Below are 27,425 nucleotides of genomic sequence, written 5' to 3'. Positions count from 1 at the left end.
AACAAGAGGCCACAGAAGGCAGGAAAAAGCTTTATATTTTGGCACCTTTAACGGTACTTTTTCCTGCTTTCTGAACAGGGGGCGCCTATATTTTTATTTTGCACTGGGCCCTGCAAATTATGTAGCTGGCTCCAGGTGCAGATGAGTGGGAGAAATGCTTTGCTTTGCCATTGCAGCTCACTACTAAATTTAGCACCCCAAGTTGATCCCAGGAGCTGCACTTACAAGTCATCACAACAGGGAATACAAAGAATAGTAACAAAAAGAGAAAGAGAGATATGCCTCCTTCGATGTCCTTGACTGCTCCAGAGCCACTGTTCAAAGCCCCTTGAGACTGAAAGCTCTTTTATAAGATAAAATGCTTTCTCTTCTCTCTATCCCTCTCAACATTCTTGCTACCTCCTCTCCATGGCAGCAGACTATGAGAAATGAGGGTAGGAAATCAAGTCCTTTTTAAAAAAATATATTTTTATTGATTTCAGAGAAGAAGGGGGAAGGAGAGAGATAGAAACATCAATGATGAGAGGGGATCATCGATCGGCTGCCTCTTGCACACCCTCCACTGGGGATGGAGCCTGCAACCCGGGCATGTGCCCTGACCGGGAATTGAACCATAACCTCCTGGTTCATAGGTCAGTACTCAACCACTGATCCAAGCTGGCCGGGCTCAAGTTCTTAATTTAGAAATGAAATGTTAATTTTTTGTAACTTGTAGGTATGTATAGTCTTTATACCTTCTTAATAATGCCATAGTTTGAGATTTCAAGGTGCAAAACCCTAATTGTAAAACAGAGATGGTTCCAGCTAGCAATTCTCTCTTCCTGTTGCTTTCTGACTTTGAAGGGTAACATCATATTAACTTTCATAATCTCTACATTTCCTTTCATATCTTTTACATCTTTGTATCAATAGTCCATCCTTTCTGCTGGTGATTACTTTTAGTAACTCATTCTGATTTCCATATGTACAAACCACAGTGTTTATAAGAAAATTCCATCTCACAAAATCTATGATCAAAGCAATGCTATTTCCTAATAAGAACAATGATCATAAGCGAATGTGATTTAATTATTAAATCATTCTGGCTTTCCTACTTGGAAATGTGCCTAACTGGAAGCATTTAGCCCACTGCCAATCTCTTTACAGGAAAACATCTAACACTCCATGAGCCTCCATTTTGCCACTTTAGCTGTTAGATAGAGGCCCCAGACTCACAGGTGGTGGCCATCACACCCCCCTGATCAGCTGTATCTTTCCAGCTTGCGGGGGCCATGGAACCCAATACTGATCAACAGAAGAATCTGATGCCCTTACAGCTGTTCTGCTGAAGTGAATGGATTAACAGTTTAAGCGGCATTTTTGGAGATGTCGACTGACAAGAGTGATAGATTGAATCCCAACAGGGCCAACTCAATATCTTATCTCATAAGTGGGTAAGTTGTATTTAGCAAAGGTAGAAGTAAAATATCTATAATAATAAAAGCATAATATGCAAATCAACCAAACGGCCGAACAGCGGAATGACCATCCAGACAACCTTCAGGACGAAGCCGGGGCTGCGAAGGCCTGCTCTTGCACAAATTTCTTGCACTGGGTCTCTAGTAATTAAATAAAAGGAAAGGGAATTCTTTCTCTTGCCCCTTTTAATAGGCTTTTCTTATGTTTTCTTGCATCTCCATTGCATTTCCTTTCTTCCCAATTTCATTACTGCCTCACCACGTTTCACACTTTTAAACCTGCTCCTTTTTCTATCAGTGTATTTGTGGGAGGCATTCCTCACAGTGTAAATGTGTAGACACATCCACACACATATATGTGTATGAATATGAGAGATATGAAATAGGGAGGGAGATGAAAGAGAAATTTAACTATTGGGTTGGCACAAATTAATAAATTTAATAATAAGCAATATTGGCCAGGGTGTAGGAAGTGTGTTGGTGGGAGTGAAATTGTTGCAAGCATTTGGAGAGCAATTTAGTCATCTCTTAATGCTTTAAATACCATTTAAAAAATTAGTAACTATAGAGCAGGGATGGGAACGTCCAGCCCTCGGGCCATATAAGGCCCATGAAATCATTTGGTCTGGCCCTGCGAAGGCATTAGGGGTGGATTAATGAAATGTTTGACCAAATATAGCAGGCTAATTTTTAAGTGGATCATTTTGTATGGCCCGTCAGGATGTTATAAATATCCAAATGGCCCTTGGCAGAAAAAAGGTTCCCCACCCCTGCTATAGAAAAAGCATGAAGAGATGTTATTAGCCCTAGCTGGATTGGCTCAGTGGATAGAGCGTTGGCCTGTGAACTGAAGGGTCCCAGGTTCGATTCCGGTCAAGGGCACATGCCTGGGTTGCAGGCTCGATCCCCAGTAGGGGGTGTACAGGAGGCAGCCGATCAATGATTCTCTCTCATCATTGATGTTTCTATCTCTCCCTCTCTTTTCCTCTCTGAAATCAATAAAAATATTTGTTTTAAAAAGAGATGTTATTAAGAAAGAAGATAAGTGAAAAAATAGCACTCAGTCATGTATGGGGTCCTTTTATGTGTAGCACATATAAATGCACACAGTCAGTTCTGCTATAACACTCATACTGAAAAGGCAAATTTGTTCCAACATGGCTGATATATTAGGGGAAAAACTGGGGCATAACTCCAATTTCACATCTGCTTATGTGCCATTTCCTTCACAAGAAAAGCTAGGTGAAGGCAGAAAACTGCACCCAAATGAACCGCATAGGAATACACAAAATGCACACATCCCAACATGGATGGACCAGCTACCTCCATTCACTGTGTGTTAGAAGCCACACCCACTCACATCTCATATTAAAACTGTCCTTCCAATTTCAGATAACCCTCCTTCTACCACTATACAATAACTCACAAGCTGCAAGTCCTCCAGGGCCCACTTCCACAAGCAAACTTCAGGTCTTTCCTAGGGAAAGTGCCATACTTACTGCAGCATTTATGTATTTACCCATTTAACATGTGCAAAACTGTGCTATTATTTTTATTAGGCTCCTAGCTTTTTTGTGTGTTGCCGACAAAGTTTTTGATTGTTGTGTCCCTAACCCCTTTTTCCCATAAGCCTTGTGGATTTTATTGTATAATTTTGCACTGCATAGTGATGTTTAGGAACACATGTCACATTATAACAGAACTGACTGTATATGTACACACATATATCTTACATATCTATGTGCATATTGCTGGGCCCCATCCTCAGAGTTTCTGAGTCAGTAGGTCCAGAGAGGAAGGTACGAATTTGCATCTTGCCCTGACTGGTTTGGCTCAGTGGACAGAGCGTCGGCCTGCGGACTGAAGAGTCCCACGTTCGATTCCGGTCAAGGGCATGTACCTTGGTTGCGGGCACATCCCCAGTAGGGAGTGTGCAGGAGGCAGCTGATCTATGTTTCTCTCTCATCGATGTTTCTAACTCTCTATCCCTCTCCCTTCTTCTCTGTAAAAAATCAACAAAATATATTTTTTAAAAGAAAAGAATTTGCATCTCTAACAAACTCCTTCACGATGCTGATGCTGCTGGTCCAGAGACTATACTTCAAGAACCACTGCCCAATGTGCACTGTGGAGTCATGGCTAAGCTTCACATTGCTGTGTTGCTGTAACTGAGAAAAGTGTACAACAAAATAAATGTCCATCAGGAGGGGAATGACAATTATGTATAACCACATTACAGATTGCTATGCAGCAAATGAAAAGAAAGACACAGGGCTCAATAGTATAGCATGGAAAAAATCCAAGACATATTGTTGGAATAAAGCAAGGCACATATATATAAATATCATTTATATATTTTAAATAAATATCCTATCAGTATGAATATACAGGTGGAGCAAAGGTAGGTTTACAGTTGTGAGTATGTGAAAGAGTTTATTCCTGCATTATATATTAATTATTGTATTATCGGCCATATGAACAGCTGTAAACCTACTTTCGCTCCACCCTGTATGCATGTAAGTGCACATAAAAGGTCTGTAAAATACATGTCAAAGTGATCATAATGGCTACCTATGCCCAGACCTATTAAGCCACAATTTCTAGGATGGAGCTCTGAGCATCAGTATGTTTTAAAAGCTCCCCAGGAAAGTCTAATGTGCAAAATTTTCAGAATTGTTGGTCTAGTAAAAACAGGGAACTGCTTATAGTTAACTTAGCTGATGTATGTAAATCAGCCCTTCTGTCTCCTTCTCCTTTCTTAACCACTCCTCAACATCATGCTTGTAACATACAATTAGCTATTTTTATTATAATCTGCAGACTATTCTTTCAAAAATGAGACTTTACATGACTTAAAAATTATGACTGTATAAAAAGACAAAAATAGCTTTAATTGCACCTGCCTTGGAATATCGAGGATTAATGCTCACTCTAAGAAAGAATGATTATTACATCTTATTCAGGATTAGTTCTTGCAATCAGATAAACTGGATACCATTCTTCTAGAATCTAGGGGGCCATCAGTTGGGACATGAAAATCGCTGCAATTACAAAGCACTTTTGGTTATGTTTTTTGCTATATGGGGGTTTCATTATCATCACTCTAAGATTAATAGTGGCTTTTTTTTTTCACTTGGCATCTTGCAGTAGTTTGGTGAATACCAACCTTCTCTTTTCCAGAAAGTATCCAGTTCTAACAGCTGTGACTCATATCAAGGGATTCAGCAAGATGCCTTAGCCATCTGCTGGCTTCCTGCAGGTAACCTCCTGTCACCACATCTATCAGCCTAGAACTGACAAGCAGAAAGCAGCTTCTAAAATCTGCCTTCCATCTTGAAACCTTCTCTTCTGTCCCCTCTATTCTTTTTCTGCCATAATTACCTTTGTGCTGCAACAAAGAGAACCTCATCTTCTTTCCCAGGGTGACTAACCACTCTGTTTGCCCAGGACTGAAGGGGCTCTTGAGATGTGGCATTTCAGTGCTAAAATTGGGACAGTCCCAGGCAAACCAGAATGAGTTAGTTCCTCTCCCTTTACCCAAACAAGCTGTACCTCTTGAATTTGCTGCATTTTTATAGCTCAGTGCTTCTCAAACTTGATCATCTAGCAGAACTTTGAAAGTTAAAATATTAAAACATGAATTAATGGGCCCACCCCTGAAGTTTCAGATTCGGTAGTTCAGGGGTAGGGCCAGGTAATGCCCATTTATCACAAGTAATGCTGATACTGCTGACCCAGGGACCACACTTTGAGAACTGCTGCTATAGTTCAACACCTGGCAGAGAAAACAAAAAAGTTCCTCCTACTTGAAGCTCAGTATCTTATATTCTACTTATATTCCAACAATTCCTTTCATACACATATTCACTGTCCTAGGTATTCAAAACTGACACTAGAGGCAGTGATGTCCAGCCTAGGCCTGCAAAAGCAGCAGATTCTCAATAAATACTTGGGTAGGTTCATGATTTGTATTGGGTATGAGATAATGGTCTCAAGAATAAAAATATGACTAACATTTTCTCCCATATCAATTAGACCAAAAAACTGAGTCTCTTTATTCATCTCCTTCAATAATATCTTTACGATGTATATTTGGTAAAAGAAATCCATCTCTCCTATTGTTAGAGGAAATATAAACTGGTACTGATACCACTGTAATTAGCTAATTATTAATAACTAGTGGCCTGGTACATGAATTTGTGCACATTGAAAGGAAATTAATTAGAAGAAATATTTTAATATCACTATTCGCCCTTTCTCTATAATAGAAGTGTCAACCAAATTCACGATCAACAATGACAGATTGAAACACACGCGTGCAATTGGCGCCAGTGAGAGCTTTATATGTATCGTGCATGTGCAAGTCAACTTAGCCTTTTATAGATATAGAACAAACTTGCTTACTTAGACCTGCTTTCTGATTTAGTTAAACTTTTTCCAGCCCAGTGAAGCACCCCAACTTCTCTTTCAGGTAATTGTCAGCAACACAGCAGTAAATATCAACATGAAGCAGATTATTATTGTAGATCACACAGGGAAAACAAAGGGTAAAATATTTAACTGCAGCAGTGTTTGACTATATTCTGGGCAGTGAGAAAACCTTAAGTCATTTACAAGGTCCAACATTTCTTACTTCTTATCAGTCGGGTCAAGTTTCTAAGCTTTCTAAATCTCCGTTTTCCGGCTAATGAAAAGAAAATAGCATTCCACCAAGTCTCCTATCTACCTACTCCAGGACTTCTGTGAGGATCAAATGAGATGAGGCACGGGAAAATGCTTCACAGACATTTGGTTAAAGTGTAAAATATTTCCACCTGGCTATAAAACAAGTCATTTTCCTGAGCTGAAGAAACTCCAAGGAGGCTAGTTGCTAGGGAGAGGAAGCCAGGCGATGCTATGTGACATCATTACCCAGTGCCCACAGCCACCGTTTCCTGGCTGGGCTGGGCTGTGGATCGCATTTTGTGCCATGGGGTCTCAGCAGCTTCGGCTGCAATTTGGTGGAGTGTCACTCTGGGGTGGTGGCAGGGCCTGTGTCTCACTTGGGGTAAGGCGAGTGTTACTCTGTGGGCGCCAGGTACGCGGTACTGTTTCTCTGTAAATGGCCAGTGCGCATCACGGCAGCTCCTGCGTTGAGCATCTGCCCCCTGGTGGTCAGTGTGCGTCATAGTGACCGGTTGGACGGACACTTAGCATGTTAGCCTTTTAGATGATAGATAGATAGATAGATAGATAGATAGATAGATAGGAAAGGAGCAAAGGGAAGGCCAGACACTGTAGGCCTGTCATGTGGGCAGCTTAACCAGGAAGCTACAACTTTGCACTCCCTAGGGAAGCAATGGCCTATTTCCTGCAGATCACTGGGGGGAGGGGTCCAACAAAGTGGAGATGAATGCATGCACAGTTAAATTGGGGTGGCTAGGGCAAGTATTGCCTATTGGTCACACCTAGGAACAGAGATCACTGGCCAGAATAGGTGTGGCCACTGTAAGCACGTGAAAATTTGGAAATACATAATCTCCTAAACAAAGGAGTTCTCTCTTATGCTCTTGGCTTGCTCTAGGCTTCGTTGCATCCACCCGTGTTTCCTCCATAGCCATGTGGACCTGTTGACCCCACATGCAATGCAATGATGAACTGCTGCAGGGAAACACAAGCTAAGCTAGCCTGATACTGGATTGGACTCTGCTCTAACATGGAAAGGAAACTCTGGACACTGGCTCTGATTTTAGCTCTGCTGAAGCCCCAGCTACACTTCTTCTATGGCAGGATAAAGGGGAATGGGACTATCCCATCCTCCCATGTGAATATCAGAAAATTCTTTTTCCCAGGATATCACAAGAAATCCACTCCCACTAGCACCAGGTGGGGACTAGCACCTCTCTTCTCTGAAAATAGTACCACTTTTCTCAAGAGAAGTCAGGTATACTGTATTTTAAAATCCCTAAACTGGGCATAATGTTTGACTCAGCAATTCCTCCACATCTAGGAATTTGCCCTTTAAAAAAGAGTCTCAGAGTTGCACAAAGACTTATCCACAAAACATTATTTTCTACAATAAATATTAACTACTTTTAAAATAAGGATAAAAGACAACTGATTTTTTTTCAAGGGAGGATGTGTGAGATTGTAACCATCAAGATAAATTAGTGAGATTGCTCCCTGACTTCCTGTTCCCATCAGTATGGCTCTTTTCCACCTCCCTGATGCTCTCCTCAGTCTGGCTTACATCCAGGTTGCTCACTTCATGTGAGTGACCTACTCACACCGTACCTCTTTAATTGACCCTGATAATCAGGCCATGCTTTCTGCTACCAGCCCTGCAGCAAACCTGCTCAGTCCTCTACTATCTAAAAACAAGTGCCCTACAGGTGGCAAATGGGTCCCTCCTGGCATTGGTTCTGGGACTAACCAAATTAACAGGAATGCCATGAGACTGCAGGGCTTTCCACTTGAGAGTACCCTTGTCCTCTGGTGGCACTACCCAGAATGTCAATCTTGGCTGCCTCGTTGGTCAGGCCTCAGAGACAGGGGCTGTATGAGGACCTCCAGAGTCCTCGACTGCATCAGGACAAGAACGTCTTAAAATAGTTGTAGCAGGTGACCCACAACCTTGCTTCTTGAGTGCCTTCATGACATGGTTGCTGGCTTCTCGAGAGTGACCAATCCAAGAGAGCAAGGCAGAAGCCACAATGTCTTCTATGACCTAGCCTCAGAAGTCATCCTCCGTCATTTCTATAGTATCCTACTGTTTACAGAGGTCAGACTTATTCAGTGTGGGAGGGGGCTACACTGGGGCATGAATACCAGGAGGTAAGAATCACTGGGGTCTCTATAAATATTAAGTGAATAACTGGAAAAAATGACTAAGAGTTGCTCTAAGTGTCAGGATCTCTTCTAGATAATGAGAAGATCAGGTGACCAATTCAAGTTTCCTTCCTTCTAACTTCGAAACTATGGAAGACTATTCCCAAAATGTCCCCCCCAAAAAAGCAGCAAGTGAATTCAGGAATTTAATTCCACTTTGTGGTTTTAGGCAGAGTCAACGAAGTATGAGAAATTCTCCCAGCTTGAAACATAGTTTTTTCCTTAACAGCAAAATAAATGTTTGATTTCAGGATTAATTCTATAGTTTGATGCTAGCATAAGCCCAGCCTCTGGACAAAGGCTTATTTTCTTTAGCAGAATATCTGTGATTAAACTGAGGCAACCAAATCCCTTGTGTATAACAGCAAAGATAATAACATCGTTGGTTTTAGCCCTCAGGCCTTGCCTGTTTACAAGCCAAGGTTTTATTGGCTTAAAATAATTCCTTAATATGATTTGAGGCATATGAAAATAAACTGAAATGAGGCACTTTGCAGATATGCTTTGATATTGAATATATAAAATGGATTTTAGTCTAAAGACCAATCCATCCATATAAGTATAAATGGAAATCCCAGAGGTGAGCTGTTCACTCTACCACCCTCCAACAGAGTTCCAGTACCACCACCTGATAGATCCAAGTTTAAAAGCTGGGTCAGAACACTCGTCAAGTCTCCTGGCTCCCATCCTCCAACAGCGCTCTACAATAGGGGTGGGCAAACTACAGTGTATGCAAATAGTTTTACTGGACACAGCATGCTCACTTGTTTATGAACTGTCTGCAACTGCAATGGCAAAGTTGAGATTTTGCAACAGAGACCACATGGCTCACAAAAACAAAAATATGTACTACCTGGGCCTTTAGAGAAAGTTTGCTGATCCCTAGTCTATGCCTCTGGAGACTTGGCCCTGAGGTAACCTGTTATTAATCCAAAATGTCTATGCATGCTATATGCTGTTCCAAATAATTTTATGGGGAAATGAGGGTGTCACTGTTTATGTTGAGGTATGACATACATACAGTAAAGGCACACATTTAATGGTAGGACTCACCTGTGCAACTACTTCCCAGATCAAGATAATGTTTCTTGTGCCTCTTCCCAGCCAATAGCCCAACACAGAGAGCCATTATTTTCACTTCTGTCACTTAGATCACAGATTCATTTGCTTGTTCCCGAACTTTATGAATGGAACAATGCAGTGTTTCATTCAGCATTAAGACAGTGGCATTCTTGCATACTGTAGAACGAAGCCATTTGCTCATTTTCATTGCTATATAATATTCAATTGTATTAACATATCAATTTATTTACCTAGTCTTCTGTTGATGGACATTAAGTTCTTTCCAGGTTTTTGCCATTATGAATAAAGCTGCAATGAACATTTGTGTTACATGTCTCATTGTGAGCATGATCCATCATCAAAAATGGAATTTCTGTGTTACAGGAGATATCAACAAACTGCCAAACACTTTTCCAAATTGGTTGTATTTTTTCAGTATGTAAAAATATTGTTTTCATTTATAAAATATTTTAAGATCAAAAGTCCAAAATATGTCCCTCCAACATTTTCATATCTTGCTGTCTATTCTGTGATGGACTGGCTCTCCTGGGGATTACTGGCATACCAGTCATCTATATATATAAAAGCCTAAATGACTGGACGACCGCTGGTAGCTATGACACGCACTAACCACCAGGAAGGCAGATGCTCAATGCAGGAGCTGCCCCCTGGTGGTCAGTGGGCTCCCACAGCGGGAGCACCGCTCAGCTGACAGACGGGTGCCAGATGCTGGGCTGATGGCTGGCAAACACAGCTGCAGCGGCATGAGCCTCTTCCACGGACACTCCCCCTGCGCACCCGAGCAGCAGCGGAAGCAGACGCAGCTGGGCCAGGATGAGCAGGAGTGGTGCGGCACTGCGCCCAGCCCGGCCTCGGGCTCCTCCCTGGCTGCCTGCTGCTTCCTGCACTACTTCGTGCTGTGCAGGGTCAACGCAGACAGTGGGCTGGAGCCCAACAAGCTGGCGGGTAAGGCCGGGATGCGGTGGCACGGAGGTCCACTGATCCCCGCTGGCCAGGCCAAGGGACCCCACCAGTGCACCAGGCCTCTAGTAGATATATAAACCATAACCTTGGCAATGTACTGGTACTTTTCAAATTCATCTCATTAAATCCTTACCCAAGACTCTGTGGGCTAGATAATCTCAACATGTAGCAGATGAAGAAAATAGGGGTGAGGAAGGAAAAATACCTTGACCAAAGTCAAAACTAAATCAGTGGAACTCAAGGTCTCCCACTGAGGTTCTCGCTATTTCCCTACCCAGTGGTCGGCAAACTCATTAGTCAACAGAGCCAAATATCAACAGTACAACGATTGAAATTTCTTTTGAGAGCTAAATTTTTTAAACTTAAACTATATAGGTAGGTACATTGTTATTAACTTAATTAGGGTACTCCTAAGGCTTAGGAAGAGCCACACTCAAGGGGCCAAAGAGCCGCATGTGGCTCGCGAGCCGCAGTTTGCCGACCACTGCCCTACTCAAACTAAGTAGACCAGTTTTGCTGTTACCACAAAGTTAAAGAAGCACAAGCTTGGGCACCAATCACCTCAGCTCCTTGTGTTCTACTTTAACCACCTTATCAGTTCAAGTATAATTAAATTCTGCAACAGTTCCTGAGCATACCTCCTCCTAGAACAGACTTAAACCATTGCTATCTTACTATTATTTTGTATCTGAGGACATTGCTACCCAGCTTGACAAGGGTAGAAAAATAAGGAACTATATCCACCCTGCAAAATATCTAACATTGAAAGACAGTCACAAATCATAGTATTTCATACAAAGGTGTGGATTTGAAAAAAAAAAAAAACAACCAACAACAACAAACTATAGGTTTTTGGTTTCTCTATTTTCTACTCAGGTCTCTACTGTATGCAGAAGCAGACTTAACTGGCATAAATCAGAAAATGATAATGGGAACTGAATGAAATCCTCATAAATCACGTTACTAAGTATAGTTACATCTTAGATGTGAAACCCAATTAAACAGATGGCCACATGCTGTCAGAATCAGGCCCTAATCAATAAAGATGTTCATTTCAGAAAATCACCTCAATTTTTCATTTCTTCAGTGAAGCAAAAAGAAGGCAGTTGGGGCTGGGGTGTCCCAGGAAACCCAGTGGGGAAATGTATAAGAAGGTACTCCACCTGTCTTAATTTGTAGTCCAGAAAAATCAGAAAGGAGAAAGAAAAAAATCGCCCAAAGGATTCCTTGTCATCTTGCCTGGGAATGTAATTTACAATGAGAGCAAACACTGGTCATTAGGAAAATAGAAACAGCTGAATCTCTTAATTAAAATACCACTTCAAATTGTTCATTCCAAACCCCCTCTGCTCATGAGCTTTCCAGAAACCACTGGGTTACCCTAAAATGGCTGCTTCTTCAGTAAACCTCTGATAGGATCGGTTCTTCCCAGACAAGAAAAAGGCTGAGCAGGGGTGAATCTTGGAGACAGAATTATTATGAGACTTACTTAAATCTTCAAAGGAACAGTAAAAGCATTCACTGACACTGGAAAGTGAGTATGGAAACATTAGTGAATAGTCTATCTCAATGCCTTTTCTTGCATAACGGCTGATCTATTACATTCACTATATTGGTAAAAATTAAGTCTACCTAAGAAGTGGTTAAAATGATAGTTGATGAAAACACTTCTGTAGTCTGGAACACTCACTTTGGAAAACATTTGGTGTTATCTAGTAAAGTTGAGTATTTACATACCCTACAAGCCAGTAATTCCATCCCTAGTATAGAGTCCAAACACTTTTTTAGGGGACTTGTATGAGAATATACTGAGCAGTGCTGTTCATAATAGCAAAAATATAGGGGGAAACACATAGGTCTCTCAACAGAAAAGATCTGTAAAACAAATAAGTAAGCTGGGATACAGTCACACAATGGAATATTATATGGCAGTGAAAATGAAATAAACTACTGCCACATGCTACATGGTTGAATCTTAAAAACATACTAATTGAAAAAAAACACAGTTGCTTAAGATTGCATATCATTCTTAATATGCTACAACATAAACAAAAATAAATATATTGTTTAGGGATACTTAAATGATTTAAAATTTATTTAAACAAAAACAAGAAAATGATAAACACACAAATCAGAATAATGGTTACCTCTATGGTGTGGGAGAGGAATAGGATGGGGAGGAGCATGAACAGATGCAATAATATTAGGAATGTTCCAGTTCTTGGTTGGGTGGTGGATTCACAGGCATATATTTATCATATGTTTTCTTATATCCTTTATAACTTCATATGTTCTAGCACAGGGGTGGGCAAACTTTTTGACTTGAGGGCCACAATGGGTTCTTAAACTGGACCAGAGGGCCGGAACAAAAGCATGGATGGAGTGTTTGTGTGAACTAATATAAATTCAAAGTAAACATCATTACATAAAAGGGTACGGTCTTTTTTTTTTTTTTAGTTTTATTCATTTCATATATTTATCATATGTTTTCGCAGGCCGTAGTTTGCCCACGGCTGTTCTAGCATGTTCTATATATTATTTAGCATGTACCAAATATTACATAAAACATTTTCTTTTAAAGTGGATAATCTACAGAATTTTCTATTGCCCAATAGGTTATTTCAATATTATAATTCATATTATATAAATATAATTCATATTATTATAATGTTTATAATTGATAGCCCTAATATCATAAGTTTCCATATGCAGCATAGTTTTCAACTTGGAGCTATATTAAAACATCATGTTGTACAGTTTAAATTCAGACAATTTTTATTTGTCAATTATATCTCCATAAAGCTGGGGGGAAGAAAGCAATGGTATTTTCATGATAATAGTGAATACTTGTACAGTAAGGAGTGACATTCAAAATATTTAACTGATTTGATTACATAAATTGATGTAAAAATCCAAAATTACCACCATCTGCTTGTTTTCCTTCTGTTCACTACCCTCTCAGACCAGTTCTGCAGAGACTGCCATTCCCAAGTGTGGCCACATGAGGATGACTCTAAGGAGATGTGCCCGCTGGGAGCAGGAGACCACAGCCTCAGGGCTGTCTGTCCTCTGTGGCCAGGGTGTCCTGTCCAGATGAGGGCCAGCATGAAGGGTGTACTGTGAGCATGCAGGATGCCTCACTGAGAAGGTAGCATTTGAGCAAATATTTGAAGGAATTGGGAGTGTGAACCATACAGAGCACTTAGGGAAGTTTTCCTACTCAAAAAGAACCCAGAGTATAAATGCCAGGAGGGAAGGGTCTCATGCTTTAGGAACAGGAAGGAGGCCAATGTGGCTGGAACAGATAGAGATAAAGGCAGCCTGGAAAGAGGCCCCTGGCCATTGCAAGTAGCTTGGCTCTTAATCTGAATAAGCGAGGAAGCTGATAACGGGTTCTGAGCAGAGGAGGAAAATGAGGTGATTGTAAAACACCTTAAAATACTGCAATATTATATTTAGAATAGATTGAAAGGGGATAAGGACAGAAGCAGGGATGCCAGAGAGGAGGTGATTATAGGTATGGGGGGGCATGGTCAAGAATGGCTAGTCTTTATAAATTCCATCCCCCACATTCAATAAACAGCATAGAGATGTGCTTAAAACCATGAGATTAGATGTTATTGCCAAGCAAGGGAGGGAAGATGGAGACCAGAAGAGGTGTGGGAGGGGGGCGGAGGTATGAGAAACGTGTAAGGGCTCAAGCAGAAGAGGACCACCTTCTCCATAACAGGTAACCACCAACCTGAACTCACCATTTGTCATTCTCATGAATGTCAAATAGAATTGTCCTGCATGCTTCTGAACCTCATTTATATAGTAACATACTCAATATATTTTCCCAAGTTGTTTTTTCCACCACACAATAGAATATCTGTGAGGCTCATCCATGTTAATGCATGTCACTCTAGGTCACTCATTGTTCACTGCTATGGGGCATTCCTTTGTGTAAACATGCCACATTTAATTCATTTTCCTGTGGAGGGACACATAGCTTATTCCCCTTTTCCTGCTATTGTAAACAATACTGTTATGAGCATTCTCACATGGGGCTCACTATATGAGACTTCTTTAGGGCAGTAGTTCTCAAACTATGTTTGAGTCACCAGGAGAGCTTAATAAAAGAGATTTCTGAGCCCTGTGTCCAGGGTTTGTGAACAATAGATCTACAGTGCATTTTAACAAGTTCCCCCATGATGTTCTTGCTGTTGTCCCAGGACCACATTTTGAGAATCACAGCACTAGTGCACATGCCAAGAGTGCAAATGATGGTCAGAGAGATGCATGCACGACTTTGTCTTTCTATGTTGCCAAATTGCTCTGCAAAGTGAGTGAACCAATTTCTACTTTCACCAGCAGTGACTGTCTGTCCTGGGTGCCAACACTTGGTGCTGTCAGATTTTTAATTTGCGCCACTCCAATCTTTAATAATCTTTAAACTTATCATGGCATTTATAATTACATATATCACAGCATGTAAATAAAAGAAACTCAAGGCTTTGCATCCTAGGGTTAATCAGAACATTTCCAAACTTTTCTTATTCTATATAATAAAAGGCTAATATGCAAATAGACCGAACAGTGGAACGACCAGTACTATGATGTGCACTGACCACCAGGGGGCAGACACTCAATGCAGGAGCTGCCCCCTGGTGGTCAGTGCGCTCCCACAGGGGGAGCGCTGCTCAGCCAGAAGCCCTGAGCCCGGCTCATGGCTGGTGAGTGCAGTGGTGGTGGTGGGAGCCTCTCCCGCCTCCGAGGCAGCGCTAAGGATGTCCAAGGGCTCCTGGACTGCGAGCGGGAGCAGGCCGGGCTGAGGTACCCCCTCTATGTGCACAATTTCGTGTACCGGGCCTCTACTATATAGATAGTCCCCTCAGGTTCTATAATCTACCCAGTGTTATCTGCTTGTTTTTCTGCTCAATCCTAAAAATAAACAAAATGGTATAGACAAAATCAGTAAGACCATTCTGAGAGAAAAGTGGAAGCTTGTTTCTTTTCATGGCTAACTTCATTGTATTTTTATTTATTGTAGTTGGGAGTTTTTCACTCAATGGTGATATAAAGCTTTAAAGAACTTGTAAGGTGAAGGGAGTGAGGAAAATTGGGCATACGGGTATGGAAACAAACTTCTTTCACCAAAATACCTGGTCACTTTTGGGGCAAAACTAAAAAATGCCCTACCCTTAATCATAGTCCTGGAAAAGTTCCTTCCATTTTGTACCAGATTAACAAGGAGAAGAGAAGCCGAGTACTCACGGATTTGGTTGGTGGATGCACTATAGAAAGCATTGACAGTCGTTGGATTTGTAAACCACCTGTAGCAAGAGAAACAAATATCACCAAGTGATCATCATTATCCAGGCAGGAGGGCAGCAAGAACAAACGCAATGTTAACCAGGGAACAATGGGGATATGAGGCAAGTGGGGAAATTATCGCTTCAATTTAGGGCTATTGTTCTGCTCAATAAACAATCTCATCCTAAACTGAACATGGTTCAATGAGAATATATTAACATGCCTGTTTATTCGCTGTTACTAACTACAGAGAAAGTCAGCACCAGTGCTTCTGAAACAGTTTAATGAGAAATCCTAGACTCTAACGGGCTCTCCCTGCAGATGGAAACATGGCAACAAGCTGATGTTTGCCAGGCCTGTTTAATGGGCCCACGGGACAGCTGAGTTACTAGGCGGCGTAACCTCTGACCTTTCCTCATAAAAAAAAAATTGGAATAGTGTTAACACAGGGGTCCATGTAAAGAAAGATTAATAAAGTACAACCATGCTACCCAGAGTATCTGCCTACTCTGGTGGAAAGTTTACTGATTTAACCACCAAAAGATCGATTGACTCGTTCTGCCACTATCACCAACTAGCTAGGCTGTGGTGGAATAGTCGCCTACTTTCTGAGGTTCGGCTTTAGCTATGAAATTAAGGTTGCATTAGAAGATCTTGGGAATACCTTCCAGCTATGAAGAATCTACACCCCACTTAGATTAGAGCTCCGGAAAAAAAAATTTTCTGTGAAGAGTCAGATGGTAAACATGTAGGTATTTTGCAGACAAAGAGGCAAAATCAAGGATGTTATATAGATACTGCTATAGTGAGAAATTTTTTCATAAATCTTTAATGAAATTCAAAACATAATAATCATGTACAATTTTTGGTAATACAGGACTATTAAAAAGAATGGAATTCTTTTGGTGCAGGACAACATTTTGCCTAATTGGGGTTCAAAGTTTGTGCTTTGCATCATCAAATCAACTACAAACATTTCTCTCTAAGAATTTCTCATGAGCCATACAAAAACAGGCAGCAGGCAAGATTTAGCCACAAGCCATAGTTTGCCGATCCTTGACTCAGATGGCTGTGAGTTTCAGCCAATTCCCTTTATGATTAAAACAAAGCAATTTGTTTGAAGCTAAATTGCTTAATATAAATTCCTTTTCAGAACAATCATTTTACTAATTTATGTTTAATAGAATAATTATGTATGTCAGTAATCTGAAACTAGTAGGAAATCTAAGTGCTGATTCTTGTTGGCCCACCCATACCTTTTCCCCATCTATAAAGAAGTCCACGTATATGTCATTCTATTATTATTATTATTATTATTAACTAATATTCATTGAGCAATTACTATGTCCTCAGCACTTCCCATTGATAGGTTTTTCCCCATAGCAACTATAACAATTATTAGCTCAGTACACAAATGAAGACAATGAAATTTACAAGAATTATATGCTTGTACAAAGTCTGGTCAGTCTGAACTTCAAACCAGTTCTCTTAAGTATTATAGTATACTAGAGACATTATTGGATATCAAGAAAGAGAGTGTCCCTTCTCTTGTCAAAATTGAAACCTATACTCTCTTCCATAAGTGTATATTCTTTTCATTCAACTTTAAGATTCATATTTCAAAAGGTCTTAATGATTAACACAAAGTTACTGACTGGACTATTTTCCTGAGGAAATAAGTGGATATAAAAGCACCTTTATTTGTTGCTATCTATAGTAGGTAGAATTATGGTTCCCAAAAAGATATCTACATACTAATCCCTGGATCCTGTGAATATGTTACATCACATGGCAAAGAGGACTGCAGAGTAATTAAGTTTAAGGACCTAAAAATAGGGAGGTTATCCTGGATTTTCTGTGTGTTCCCATTTGAATCACATGAGCTCTTAAGAGCATTAAACCTTCTCTAACTGGAATCTGAGAGATACAACACGGAAGAGGAGGAGGTCAGAAGAGATGCTACACAACCAGAAGTCCAGAGAATCCCAGAGTGAAAAGGATTCCACACACTGTTTCTGGCTCTGAGATGCAGGGGCCATGTGCAAGGACCAGAGAGAGACCTCGAGTGAAGAGTGGCTCCCAGCTAACCATCACGAAGGAAGGAGGGACCTTAGTTCTACAACCACAAGAAACTGGATTCTGCCAACACTTGATGAGCTTGGAAGAGGCTTCTTCCCAGAGCCTCCTGCTAAGGGCCTGCCCAGCTGACACCTTAATTTCAGCCTTACAAAACCTTGAGCTGAGAAACCAGCCAAGCCAACCCACCCTTCTAACCTACAGAACTATGAAATAATACATTTGTGATTTTGAGTTGCTACAGTTGTGGTAATGTATTACAGCAGTAACATAAAAATAATACACTACCCAAAGACCCAAACATTTGTATGTCTGCTTTTTGGGTCAAGAGAGGGAGAATCCAGGTGTATCTCAACGTGTCTTTTAAATAACATTGGACTGAACTATAATATGTTCAAAAGATTAAGTATATTCCTAGAGCTCACCCCTTCCCTTCCCATTCCTCCCAACTCCTCTCCCTTTTGCAAAGAATAAACTTTCAGAATATTAGGGTAAGAGCCATGCAAGGAAAATGTTTCTAACTGATGATGGATCAAGATGGACAAAACAGCCCTAACTGGTTTGGCTCAGTGGATAGAGCGTCGGCCTGTGGACTCAAGGGTCCCAGGTTCGATTCTGGTCAAGGGCATGTACCTTGGTTGCGGGCACATACCCAGTAGGGAGTGTGCAGGAGGCAGCTGATTGATGTTTCTCTCTCATCGATGTTTCTGACTCTCTATCCCTCTCCCTTCCTCTCTGTAAAAAATCAATAAAATATATTTAAAAAAAGAAAATTAAAAAAAAAAAGATGGACAAAACAAAGAAATCAAACAGCCACATGGGTGCTCTGAAGCTTCAGGAAGAATACCTAAAACATCTTATTTCAGATACATGACTTCAGTTTTCCTGACCTCCCAGAGCTCTTGCTGATTCTAGGGCATGTTTAGAGCCTTGATTATAGCCAGAGCTCATATCAGTTGTGGATGCTATTATTTCTTACTAGAGGCCTGGTGCACAAATTCATGCACAGGTGGGGTCAGGCCACCCACCCCAATAGGGGCCGATCAGGGCCGGGCTGGCAGGGGTGGGGGAGAAGGGGATGTAGGAGGTTGGTTGGCCGGTCCCAACCCTGATTGGGATGGGGGGGGGGGGCAATCAGGGGTGGGGCTGGCCAGGAGGAGGGGCTGTGGGAGGTTGGCCAGCCCCACCCCTGATCAGGATGGGGGGAGCTGATCAGGGGCGGGGCTGGCTGGGGGGAGGGGCCGCAGGAGGTTGGGGGAAGCTGATTGGGGCCCCAATCAGGCCGGTTGGCCACCGCAATGCGCATCATAGTGACTGGTCATTCGGTCTCTTGGCTTTTTTATATATAGATTGGTCAGTGCCCACACTGTTAAATAGTTTCTATATCGCCCTTATTACATCCAAGTTTATTATATATTTAGTTTTATTATTCTCTAATATAAAGCTACCTGTGCTAGTTCTAATCTGTTTGTAATTTTTTTACACTCCTCCCATTAAGAGGTGAAATCTAAGCTCCTCTCCTCTTGATTATGGGTTAGCCTCAGTGACTCACTTCTAAAACATACACTGCAGTGGACAATGACACCATGTGACTTCCAATGCTAGGCAGTTAAGGATGATACAACCCCTCTCCCCCACCAGGTGACCACATGTGCTGCCCTCCCTCACTCTCTCCTTCTTAGGAAACTTGCTCTTTGAAGTTTCTTGCTCAATCAGCATGCTATAAAGAAGCCCAGTACTCACAGAGAGCTGCAGCAGGCATTCCATCCAACAGCCTGCATCAACCACTAGATCCGAGAGAGGAAGTCTTTCATGTGACTCCAGTCTCAGTCACTATCTGACTGTGACTTACATGAAAGACCATGAGCAAGAACCACCCAGCTGGGCCTAGTGACCTCCAGAGCCACAAGAGAGAATAAACAATTACTGTTGTTTTAACCCTCTAAACTTTAGGGTGGCTTGTTATACAACATTAGATCATTGAAATACTGAAAAGTTGGCTGTCCAGAGACTAAGTGCTACCCAATAGGTTGAATTTTTCCATAAAAATGTTTCATTTGTCTAACACGGTGGTTTTAAAAGGTACCAAATTGGAATCCCTTAAAATGAGATGTATGATCACTAGTGCTCCATAGTACACTCCATTCCCTACCATTTACACCTGTCTAGGCCACCGTTTGTTAACTCATGGGCCCTGAAGGCATTTGAGTTTGCATAACTTATCTCCCAACAACATTTTAAGTTCCTTATGGGCTAAGACTATTGTCCAAGTGGTATGTGCTGAGCAGAAGATCACTAAATCTATTTAAATGAATTTATTGCTATGATACATTTATTTGGATAAATAAAAATTGTCATTCATGTGCTTTAAATTTTTCTTCCTATGTCTTTAGGGTGTTCCTCTATGCTATGTTTGGGTAATGATTTCGTGGATAAGGAGGAAAGAGGTCTCATATAAATTTCAAATCCAAAAATACATGGAAGTAAAATTATACTGGACAATGGGATACATAAAAGGACCATAATACTGAAATACAATAATCTAAAGGAAAGGACATTGGCACCCTGATTTATATGAACCCTATAAAATAGATATGCATCAAGCTAGAGTTTTACATTTTACCTATCAACTCTTAAAGATAGTCTAAGGAGTATAGAATGGAAAAATCATAGAGTATTTACTGCTTTATTTCTAATATCCTGTAGATTATATCCTTCCCATTCCATGTTATAGATAATGCTTTTGCAAATAAAAATTCGGCACAGGACCATAATTTGTGTAGACATTTGATGTATTTTTACACATTTTTTCAGAAGCTAGAGAAAGAAAATCCAGTCATGTTTGGTCACGGTAGAGTGAGAATGAGTTAATAGGGAAGCTAGCTTAAAATCATTTCTGTCAAAGAAGGGGGATCCTGAGGGAAAGAAATTACTTTTGATTCAAGCTGAGAAATGAAGTAAATCCCCTATTTTTAAGCAAGCTGATGAAGTGACAATTCTGAGAACCAACACTAAATATGTACCTTCAGGGATGACCACCCAATTAATTCCATTCTTGCTGACATTTATCATCACATTAGAAACTTCTTAATGTACATTAGTGCAGCAAAAATGGATTCCATGAGAATGAAAGATAAAGGGTATTTATCTCCTATACCCACAAAGAAGCAAAATGTTATTTCAGGGCTTTATAGAAATATAATCATGATGTGCTGAACTAAGTAAACTAGTGTAGTGGAGATACTCCACAATCGTCCTCACTCGATTAACTCATGAATTTTTAGGCCTAAAAGATATCTATTAAAGCCAATGAGTATCATAAAGCTAAAATTATCTACCACGCCAGAAAAGGACCAGCCCAAAATTTCTTTTAAAAAATTAACTATCACATCACCTTATCATGTAAAAAGGACCTTAAATTCCTTATGTTGCTTTCCCTGAAATAGACATATATCAGAGAAAATAAGATTTGCTAGCATTGTGCTGATTTTCATTCCTGGAGAACTTTCCAGAAACATTAACCAATTTAATGTCCTTCTGAAATAGTTTTTTGTGATAGAGAATAAAACTTATGCAAATCACTGTTTTTCTAAGCCCACAAAGTCAGCCAGCAAAAAATTAGAAATAGTCAAGGCTTTTAGAATCTGACAGCCCATCAGTATTTTAGGATGATGTTAAAGATGACACAGATAGGAGTTTTTCAAATAGCAACCCAGCCTTTGCTACACACCCAAATGAACAACGTCATTTTGAAACTGAACAATTAACTTGGCAGCATCTCCAATACAGAGGAGTCTCTGAGAAGACCCAGAAGTTTCAAAGAAATACTGGTAAGAGCCTTGCATTTTCCACAAGTTGGAAAAAAAAGAGTTTGGATTGATCTGAAGTAGATCTGAAAGGGCAGGATGATATTCACAGATCTGTGACTACCATACTATATGCAGATGCTCATTGGGATATTCGAAACCATTTGCTGAAGTCATTGGATTTGAGAAGCTAGTTTTAGAACCCTAAAGGTGAAATTACTATTGAATTATTTAGGTTGGGAATGAAGTAGGATAGACTAAACGATACTATGATGAGAGGAGAGAACCAAGGGCAGTGGAGCAGATGGCTTTAAACCAGTTATCTGTCATTTCCAAAGAAGTTCTAAAGCCTTCTGCTCTCTTCCTTTGTGCTTTTGATTGGCGTCAGGGATGGGTAGGGGAGTGATTCAGCTTTAGGCCTACTCCTGAAGTCAAAGTTTTCACTAACTGTGTGGGTGCGTGTTATAGGAAGGTTTGAATGGCAAAAGGCAGGAATGGCTAGATGGAAATCATGGCTAAGAGGGAAAGGCGGTAATTCCAGTTTAAGGGCAAGGGATGGTATGGAACGTAGAGTGCCTAGAGGCCAGAATAGAGCAGGGAGTTGGAAGGAAGAATAACAAGAGACCCAGAGAGCATAAAAAGAGCCAGCCAAAAATCTGGAGGCCAGAATATAAGACAGGTTTAAAAAGTGGGCCATTCAAAAAAGGTGGGCATGGAAGCCAGGCTTCCAGCTATGATGTATGAGAAGGTCAACAAATCCTTTCCACAAAAATCACTTGGACAAAGTTGTTAACAAACAACCATTTTAGGGCTCTGGGAATTGATCAAAGGCAAACAGCAAATTGAAAAAAAGGTTTAATTTACGAAAAACTGCTAGAGCTGGAAGTAAGTAGAACAGAAGTCTATAGCCTAGCCGGGGACTGCTCCCATCCCTCCCAGCTCAGTCCATGAGAACTTACTTTTCTCAGGATAGGGCTGGCTGGACAATCAGCAGCTTTTTGCCACAGGGGCGTGGACTCAATTAGGACTGGAGGTGAAAACTTGCAGCTTTGTCAGCTCAAACTGTTGAACTTGTTAAAAAATAAACGAAGACAACCCATAGCTTTGCTAGCCTGAAATTATAATTCCCATCGGGGAGAGCAATGGACCAACCAGAAATTTAAAAGTAAGATCCTGGAACTAAGAGTCGTAGAAGGGTGAGATAAGCTCGCCACACATCCCTGGCTGACTGGGAAACCAGGAACATATAGAGGGGACAGCAGAGAGTGTCCAGTGGGAAGTAAAATCTAAGGCAGGTTGTAACTTTGAATGCACTCCCAACTCCTACCACAGACCAACTGGCAGAGGGTAAAAGCCCTACAGGCTAGAAGTGTTTGAGTAAAGCTCAGTCCTGATCCCCTGAGCACTAAACTACGCAGATACAGGGACAAACTCTAGGAAGTGAGGCTAATACAGCGGTTCTCAACCTGTGGGTCGCCAACCTGTGGGTCGTGACCCCTTTGGGGGTCGAACAACCCTTTCACAGGGGTCACCTAAGACCATCGGAAAGCACATATATAATTACATATTGTTTTGTGATTAATCATTATGCTTTAATTATGTTCAATTTGTAACAATGAAAATACATCCTGCATATCAGATATTTACATTATGATTCATAACAGTAGCAAAATTACAGTTATGAAGTAGCAACGAAAATAATTTTATGGTTGGGGGTCACCACAACATGAGGTATTAAAGGGTCGCGGCATTAGGAAGGTTGAGAACCACTGGGCTAATAAATAAAAATAAAAAGAATTTAAAAAATAAGCAGAGACATCCACAGCTGCATACTATAGAGGACACAGATTCTGTAGTGTAAATCCAGGAACATTACTTTTTAAAAAGCCTCAGAAAAATCAGAATCCACGTTTGCTAGAATATATTAAATGTCATTTTCACACTTTCAACAATGAAGATTTTAAAAAAAATGTCATTTTTCAACATGACAAAAATATGCTATGCAAAGAAACAATATAGTCAAATAAAAAGAAATCAATAAAAACTGACTCTAAATGAGCCCAGTTGTTGGGTTTAGCAGACAAAAACTTGAAAGAAGCCATTATAAATTAATTCAAAGAAATAAAATAAGCTATATTCAAAGAATTAATGGAAAATATGATGATAATGATTCAATAAATAAAGAATCACAACAGAGAAACAAACTATAAAAGGCATCCATATGGAAAGAAAAGTCCAATAATCAAAATGAAAAATGTGTTAGATGAGTCAACAGCAAATCTGAGAATATGCAAGAAAGAATCAGTGAATTTGAAGCTAGAGCAATAGAAATAATCCAATCTGGAGAACAGAGAGATAAACACATTGGAGAAGTGGACCTTAGCAGATCAGAGTCACAAGTGCTAGCAAGAATGAACAAAAAGTCATCTAAACCTGAGCAGAAGAATGTCTCAATTGTAAGCCTCTTATTCATTTGTAAAATGGGGATAAGTAGTACCTAGACCTCACAGAATTGACAAGAGGATAAAATGAACTAAAACATGTGCAGCACTTCCTGGCATACTATAAGCACACAATTGTTACCTGCTGTCATCATCATCATCATCACACACATTTTGTTAGGGGGGAAATATCAAGGCTAGCCCTAGCCCAAAAGTTCCTAAGGAAACTTTATCTTCAGGGACAGTACCTATAGGCAGCTGGAAAGAAGGGGGATAAATCATAACTACTATTGGAAGGAAATAATAGAGCTATCAGTTCTGTGGCACTCATTATCTCATCAAATATCCTCTAGTTACTTACTAATTATACAATTACTTCTACATTTGTAATCATACTTTATGTTTTTAATATTTGTTCTTTGAGATCTTTAAAAGTTTCTACCTGAATGTGACATTATAGAGAAATTTATCATATATATATATATATATATATATATATATATATATATGTTATATATATAACAAGATCTAGAAATGCTTTAAATGCTGGCATCCTGATAAACCCTAATAAGCCTTCTTTTGATATGTGTTGATGCTAGGAGTGAAGGAGCCATAATTAAACTGAACAAGTGATTCATATAATAGCAGAAATAAGAGTTGCCAAAACATTGCACAGATTTTGCCAAAGCAAGATAACTGGCAAGCCAGTTACTCTGACTTGAGGGGAATTACAAAGTCTGGTCCAAAGAGACTCCTTTTCCCACCAACATTATTTATCTATTTCACTTTTTTTTTTACTCACTCTGTTTTTGGAACAGCTTTTCTCAGCCAGAAGAAATCAGACTGTGCTAAATACTTGCGAGTTTGCAGGACGTTGCCAAAGTAGTCAGATTCTGAAAACTTGATCTGAATAAAACAAACCATAAGGATCATTGTTCTAAGTGCAGATAAGAGATGGCTCTGAAAAAAAAAGACTTCAGTGCACAAATGAGTGATCAACAGAGAAGCTGCACCCTTCACCGCCTCTCAGCCATCATCAGTTAACAAAGTATTCACAAAGCCATGAAAATTTCATCTCAGTGATTTTCTTTTAAAATAAAAAGCACAAAAATCAATATGGTCATTTCTGGATCACAGAAGGAAAAAAAAAAGAACAAGGCAAGTCGCAATAATTCACAATGTGTTTCCTTTGCTTTATAATTGAAAAATCTATTTTAACCCTTACAGGACATATTATCATAGGTTTGAAATTTCTTGGCCCACATGATTCTTTGAACTTTTCTAAAATGTGTACCTTATTTATTTGTCACATAGGTTCTTCTAATAACATTCAGTTTTGTCAACTGAAACCTCATTTAGCTTATAGATGATTATTTTAGTCAAATGTTCAATCTAATTTACTGTATTCGACATTTGCTCATGAAGAAAAAAAATGAGAGCTATTCAGAGACTTATTTTCCACCACAGGCACAATTGAGTCACAAGGACAATTTAATTATTAATAGAATTTATCTATTAACACCCAAAAATGTACTGGTCACCAAAAATTAATGCAATTACAGAGGCAAGTCATAGATTACAGCTTGCATAGAAAAACAAAAAGTTGTTGGCTCACAACAATGTTGTCTAATAAAATAGGGAAACAGACATAATTGATTCTTGAGTTCCCTTTTCTTTTTTGGAAGGAAAATGGCAGTTTCAATTCCATAGGCACTCTCTACATAAAATTAGCAGTATTTAGCTAAAACATTGTAAATAATATCTGTGTAAAAGTAAAAGCTATGGTTTTAATGATCTCTAATGCTTTGGTTTTAAAATATAATATTGTATCAAATAAAACAAGAAAAATATACATTGTAATAAGCAAATAACCAAGAGTAATAAAATTCTTATTAGTTGTAATATTTTATCAATTTAAACCATGAAACTCTTTTATAGGTAAAAATTAAAGTGCAGCAAGTGAATGTACAGAAAACCCATGGGGATTACAGTACAGATATGAATGTATATTTACAACTTGATGATTATAGACTTGACAGCAGCCTATTTGTTGCCAATGTCTGGCTTAGGTTTATCTCTTCCCTGACATATAGTGGGTACCCATTATGTCTATAGAGTAACTTTTGTTAGTGATTCAGCTTAATCTTTCCAGGGGGCCAGGCCAAAATAGAAAGAAAGGAGTAAAATAACTAAAAGCACAGGTAGAAAAGGCAGGAATGAAAATACCAAATTCTGGCATCCTTGGTTTTCTACTTGACCAACCAGTTATAAAGAAATGACTTTAAATTGTCCCTCCATCAATCATCTTATGGGGGTAGCTGATAAATAAATAAATTGTGGTATAATCACATAATGGAAAACAATACGGCAGTTTAAGCAAATGGTCTGTATGCATGAATATGAAATCATCTGAAAAGCAGTGCTGAGTAAGACAAGTTATATGTATGAAAGAATTTAAAATTTTATAATATATAAAACAATAATGCATGTTGCTTATAGATATGAACCTATCTTTAGCAAAAGCATAAAGAAATGCATGGGAATGATAAACACTGAATTCAAAATAGTGTTTATACCTAGGGAAGAAGAAGGCAGGGGAATGACAAGTGCACAAACAATTTCCAATATATCTGTTTTATTCATTTAAAATATGTGTGTGCATGTATAAAAATATGGCAATATGTTTAATGTTTGTTAAAGCTATTTGTTCAAAATATGATTTCACATACTTTCCCAATGTTTGCGATTCTTCATATTAAAAGGAAATCTTATAATCAATTGTATTTTAAGGTAGATATTTGTACTCAGCCTCAGAAGAAACAGAGTAAGTGCCTTGTTTTAGGAAGCAACCTCATCTAATAATCCTAATGCATTCCCAGTTTAAAAATTGTGTCCACTATTCAACCCTTAGCTTTTTTCCGTTTTGTTCCCAAGATAGTTCTGCCAGAACTCTCAGAATATGACTGTAACAGAAAATTCAGATACATTCTTGGATTCAGAACAATTTCCAGGAAATTCTCCCAAAGGAATTTCCGTCAAAAATATTAACTTTTTGCCCTGGCTGGGTGGGTCAGTTGGTTGGAGCTACATCCTGTACACCAAAGGGTCACTGGTTCAATTCCTGGTCAGGGCACATGTCCAGGTTGTGGGTGCATATGGGAGGCAACTGATTGATGTTTCTCTCTCACATTGATGTTTCTCTCTCTTTCCCCCCCCCCACCTTCCTCTCTCTCTAAAAAAAAATCAATAAAAACATATTTTTTTAAAAAATGTTAGCATTTTTGGTAATATCAGTGGAGTCAGTTGTTACTTTTAGAAGAGTTTGCTATTTGTGAGATTATCCTGTTCATCTGAGAAAAAAAACTTGACGTACGGGTTGTTCTACAGATATCAAAAGAAAAACCAACCAAATGTTTCCTAAAGAAGAGTCCCATGGC

General features: G+C 39.6%; 1 protein-coding gene across 1 annotated transcript in view; it reads right to left on the bottom strand.

The window, feature by feature from the left end:
* PHEX (phosphate regulating endopeptidase homolog X-linked) overlaps positions 1 to 27,425 on the bottom strand; it is a 188,492-nt gene that overhangs the window by 28,376 nt on the left and 132,691 nt on the right. The window contains exons 14-15 of the mRNA XM_023751320.1: positions 24,791 to 24,894; positions 15,627 to 15,685 (exon numbers count right to left, since the gene is read on the bottom strand). Coding sequence (XP_023607088.1) covers positions 15,627 to 15,685; positions 24,791 to 24,894 — 163 coding nt within the window. The remainder of the gene's footprint in view (positions 1 to 15,626; positions 15,686 to 24,790; positions 24,895 to 27,425) is intronic.

Source organism: Myotis lucifugus, unplaced genomic scaffold, assembly GCF_000147115.1.
Source record: "Myotis lucifugus unplaced genomic scaffold, Myoluc2.0 scaffold_20, whole genome shotgun sequence".
Taxonomy (NCBI): domain Eukaryota; kingdom Metazoa; phylum Chordata; class Mammalia; order Chiroptera; family Vespertilionidae; genus Myotis; species Myotis lucifugus.
The sequence above is the reverse complement of the archived record's forward strand: the minus strand, read 5'-3'. Positions and strand labels throughout refer to the sequence as shown.